At 52.3% G+C, this 5,268-nt stretch overlaps 1 protein-coding gene across 3 annotated transcripts in view; it reads right to left on the bottom strand.

Annotated features, from left to right (window-relative positions):
* Positions 1–1,558: 1,558 nt before the first annotated feature.
* Positions 1,559–5,268, bottom strand: part of KLHL22 (kelch like family member 22) — a 45,674-nt gene continuing 41,964 nt past the window's right edge. For all 3 annotated transcript variants that reach the window (XM_032271406.1, XM_032271407.1, XM_032271408.1), the window contains one exon: positions 1,559–2,479. In XM_032271406.1, the coding sequence (XP_032127297.1) occupies positions 2,114–2,479 (366 nt within the window). In that variant the 3' untranslated portion in view covers positions 1,559–2,113. The remainder of the gene's footprint in view (positions 2,480–5,268) is intronic.

A 5,268-nucleotide genomic window follows, 5' to 3' on the forward strand; every position in this document is an offset into this window, starting at 1 on the left:
GTGTGGTGGCTCAAGCCTGTAATCTCAGCACTTTGGGAGGCTGAGGTGGGCGGATCACCTAAGGTCAGGAGTTCAAGACCAGCCTGGCCAACAATGGTGAACCCCCCCGTCTCTATTAAAAAAAAAAAAAAAAAAAAGCCCAGCCAAGCCCTAAGACAAGACTGACAGTGGCAGGGCCAGGCTGTGCCCAACTCCAAGGTGTTCTCCACCCCTCCCCAGGCCAAACAGGACCTCAGTGAGCCAGCCCTTCCTGTCCCTGCAGACCAGAGGCCTCCTGCAAACCTGTGGCCGTGGCGGGTGGCTTGGGTGAGGAGATGGTGCCAACCATCATGGTGTCAGGACACATTGGAGAGTGGTGGGGTGTCTGGTGCTCCTCCTTTCCAGAAACCTCTGAAGTCTGCAGGAGCTACTGCCCTTGCCTGCCAGGTAGTAGCAGAGACACAGAAAGTACTGGGTCTAAGACCTACAGAGTGGGATCCCCACTCTGAGTCCATGCTCCTGCACCTCACCCTCGGGAGAGGGGAGATGACACTGGAATGTGTAGACATCCTGCCCCACTGGGGCTGAACACTGGGTTTGCCCCCCAAGGTGATGTTGTTTCCTCAGGGATACTCAGGGCCCAGGACAACTCTGAGGGCTTTGTCTTCACCCTCAAGAATCCTTGGGGTATCCATTTAGGAGAGCCCAAGACCCCCTCCCATCCCCTCTCCTCTTGTGAAGGAGCACACGCTGCCCCCTTCTCTTCTGGGACAAGATGCTAGTGAGAACACATGGCTGTCGCCACGTTCTGCCCAGTCAACTGGGAGAGAATGGGGCCTTGGCAAGTTACAGCCCTGTCTGCAGGATGGCTCTGGGCACAAGGCCCATAGTAGGAGTTTGCAGGTACAGACCCTTTGAAGGCATCTGAGTGGAAGACAGTTTTGTGTGGTTCAACCCTGTGGAGGGGTTGATATGGACAGCCCATCCACGCAGAGTGCAGGCTAAGTCTGGCAGTCTCAAGTGGACAAGAAAAGCACCAGGACAGGTGAACAGGGGAGGTCTCAGCTGCTGTGCCAGCGTGGTCCTTGAGACTGGGTACCTAAGGGTCACCTGTCAAACCTGTAGCACATGCAGCTCTCCTCCCGAGCACACTCAGCTTCAGGAGGTTGGGAGGAGCTGGGCACAGGCCAGAGGGGCCACCCCCTGCACCCCGTGATGCTGCTCCCCTCCCAGATGCTGAGGCTCCTGTTCCCTGACCCTCAGGCTGAGAGACTCCTAACGAGCTAGACTGAAACTCTGCATGCTGCCCTGGTTGGGAGACAAGTTACACACCAGAGAAGATGCTCAAGTGGGCTGCACGACCACCTGTCACCAGACCAGGACGGGTTCCAACTTTTCCACTGACTGCCCTGTTAGCTTGTGGAGTTTACTGTGCTTCCCTCTCAGGCAGGGTCTTCAGTGCCACCTGGCTTCTGGTCTGGGCTTCCACAGCCTCTTCCCCCAATGGTAGCTCTGACACCAGAAGCCATGCTTCCTGGGGATGCACTGTGGAAAGGAACTGAGACTGTGGCTGCAGGAAAACAGTTAACACCTTCTGTAAGATGCTTTATTTCATTGATCAACAACATGGGGTCTGAAAACCCAGCGGGAGGGGTCTTTTTATCACAGAGCGAGGCCCAGGCAAGCTGATCTCTGCTCCTCTGTTCCTCAGGAGTGCTCTCATCCTCCAACCTTGGCTGCTCCCACAGCCCCACCCCATTCACAGAAAAAGGGCTGCCACGTGCCTCAGCCCCCCTGCCCAGGCTACCAGCTCCCAGTTCCCTTTGGAGAAGGGACTGATCCAGGCAGGGAGGAGAGAAGGCCAAGCCCCCCAGGGCTCACTGAGGAAGACCAAAGCCTTTCAGGAGCATTTCTCTGCTGTGATGTAATCCACAGCCTGGGATCTGCCTGGCCCTGAGACGCCTGTGGCAGGCTGGCCAAGGGGCTGGTGTGAAGAATGAGGGCAGGGCCCTCAAGCTGCAGCTGACAGGGGCAGGGGCCCTGCCGTGGAGTAAAGTGCTCTGGCCTAGGCTGCGTGGGTTTCACTGCCCTGCAGCCCCAGCCTCCCTTCCCTCTCACACCAAGCATGGGGAGCCTAGTCTTCACTGGAGTTGTCAAACTCTTCCCAGTCAGACACACTCATCACCTCAGAGGCAAAGTCCGGATCGGCCTGGCTGCGGTCAGGGGTCCCTCGAGGCGGCTCGAGGAGCAGGGAGCGGGGCAGAGTGAGCACACAGGCCGCCAGGCCTGAGATGGAGTTGTCCAGCTGGGGCCCCTCCTCCCAGCAGTCCTTCTCCATGTCATAAATGTGCACATAACCCGTGCGGCTGCCGCGGTTGTGTGAGCGGCCACCTAGCACATAGATCCTGTTGTCCAGCACAGCAATGCCAGGCTCACCGTGCCCAGCGGGGAGTGGGCAGACGGATGACCACTGTCCAGACGTGCAGCTGTAGCAGGCCACCTGCAAAGCCAAGGCCAGAGTAAAGCCTAGCACCTGCTGGGACGAGGCTGCCAGCTCCCCCACAAACCACTGACCAAGGTGGCCACAGTTACCCACCACTCTAACAGGCCAGGTCCCCTGGAAGGATGGCAAAGGGCCAGTGCTGAAACACCCTGTCCATGGGCTAGGCCACTGCTCTCTCGCCCAGGGATGGCCAAGTCTGCAGGAGGCTGTCTTCTGGACCCTCCCAAAAATGATCATGTTTCCTCTAGCTTTGCTTGGGCACAGCCCTTCCTCCAGGCCACCTGGCCCTAACTGGGTATTCACTGCTTTATTTCATTGAACAACAACATGGCTCTGCCCCTAAGTATGTGGCTGTGCCCCCATCAGCATGTGGTCATTCCCCATGTTCTGAGGGCACTGTTTGTCTCCCCTCCAGGAAACGGAAGCTGCCTGAGAGACATGGACTCCACTGAAATGTCTTCAACTTCCCCTGAAGCACTCAACACAGGCAGCGGGACAGGGAGAGGAGACAGAAGGTAGAAGTAATTCCTTTCGGAGTAATCATCAACATCAACATTCTCTTGTCTTCAAAATTGTCCAAAACAGTAAACAAAGACATGGCAAAATGTTCAACCTACTAGTAATTCAAGATATGCAGCCTGGCGTGGTGGCTCACGCCTGTAATCTCAGCACTTTGGGAGGCCTAGGCGGGCAGATCACAAGGTCAGGAATTTGAGACCAGCCTGACCAACACAGTGAAACCCTGTCTCTACTAAAAATAGAAAAATGTGCTGGGCATGGTGGCTCGCGCCTATAATCCCAGCTACTCAGGAGGCTGAGGCAGGAGAATTGCTTGAACCTGGGAGATGGAGGTTGCAGTGAGCCAACATTGCCCCATTGCACTCCAGCCTGGGCGACAGAGTGAGACTCCATCTCAAAAAAAAAAAAAAAAAAAATCAAAATCAAAATCAAAATATCAGAGATAAAATTTTCAACTGTTAACTAGCAGCCACTGCAGAGAAGAAAAATCATGAAACCCAATGCTGGTGAGGGTGTGGTAAAGCTATACTACTATGTATCTGTGTGATCCAGAAAAGGATTTTGACAATAAGTATTAAGAGCCATAAAAAACCTTATCTTCTTGACTGATTAGCTGTTTTTTGTTCTCTTACTACAGTGGGCAGAATAACGGCCCCCAAAGATGTCTAGTCCTAATCTCCAGAATATGCTACCTTAAGTGGCCAAAGGAACTTTGCAGATAGGGTCAAGGGTGCAAAAAAACGGAATGAAAAAAAAAAAAAAAAAAAGGGTTAAAAGTTTAGACCCCGAGAGAGAAGAGTTGTTTTCCGGGTTTTTCCAGGTAGACCCATCCAATTGCACGAGCCCTTAATAGTAGAAGGGTAGGTCAGGGTGTGGTGGCTCACACCTGTAATCCCAGCACTTTGGAAGGCTGAGGCAGGTGGATCACCTGAGGTCAGGAGTTTGAGACCAGCCTGGCCAACATCGTGAAACCGTCTCTACTAAAAATACAAAAATTAGCTAGGTGTGGTATCAAACACCTGTTATTCCAGCTACTCAGGAGGCTAAGGCAAGAGAGTCGCTTGAATCTGGGAGGTGGAGGTTGCAGTGAACCGAGGTTGCACCACTACTCCCTAGCCTGGGTAACAGAGTGAGACTCCATCTCAAAAAAAAGAAAAACAAAATGGAAAGGTAAAGCCAGACAAGAGAGCTGAGAAGTGAGGAGGACTCACCTGCCATTGCTGGCGTTGAAGATGTAGCACCCCTAAGCCAAGAAAAATGGGGACCTCTCTAGAAGCCAATAAGGCCCTCAGCTGACAGCTCAAAAGGAAATGGGACTACAACTGCCAGGGACTGAATTCTGCTAACCACCTGCGTGAGCAAGGAGGCAGATCCCCCCTAAGGCCTCCACAAAGGAAAGATGCCCTGACCACACCCTGGTTTCAGCCTGGCAAGGCCCATGTCAGAGGACTTATGAATGCAGAATAAATTTATCTTAAGTTGCTAAGTTTGTGGTGATAGGTTACTGCAGCAATAGAAAACTAATATGCTGGCCCAGAGGATCTCACGAGCAGAGGGCCTTTTAAAATCAGATCACCAAGCCCCATCCTCAGGGCTTCCGAATCAGTGGGTCTGAGGTGCTTCCTAACACAGCGTTCCCAAGTGATGCAGACTCTGTTAGTCTAAGAATCACACTTTGAGAACTGTTGCAAGAACCTAAGGAAATAATCCAAAATACCTGAAAAGCTCAAAAAAGCAACTATTACTTGTCATGTTATTTGGAAAAGTTAAAACTTAGACACAGAAAGGATTATGAAGATTGAGTGTGAAACTGGAAAATGCCCAGGACAAAACTCACTGAGAAGCAGAATGGATGCTCTTTTTGTTGTTTCTTTGTTTTGAGACAGGATCTGCTTTGTTGCCCAGGCTGGAGTGTGGTGGTACCATCACAGTTCACTGCAGCCTCAACCTCCTGGGCTCAGGTGATTCTCCCTCAGCCTCCCGAGTAGCTGGGACCATAGTGCAAGCCACCGTGACTGGCTAATTTTTTTTTTGTATTTTTAGTGGAGACAGGGTTTCATCATGTTGCCCGGCCTAGTATCGACTCCTGGGCTCAAGCCATCCACCTGCCTCAGCTTCCCAAAGTGTGGGGATTACAGGCATGAGCCACTGCACCCAGCTCAGAATGGGATGTTCTTTGACTATGATCAAAAAAGAGCATCCCATTCTGAGCTGGGTGCAGTGCATATATGGTCAATACTGAAAATGGTCATACTGAAAAGTAGTGC

This window comes from Sapajus apella, unplaced genomic scaffold (genome assembly GCF_009761245.1).
Source record: "Sapajus apella isolate SASKATOON/1434 unplaced genomic scaffold, GSC_monkey_1.0 scaffold231, whole genome shotgun sequence".
Taxonomy (NCBI): domain Eukaryota; kingdom Metazoa; phylum Chordata; class Mammalia; order Primates; family Cebidae; genus Sapajus; species Sapajus apella.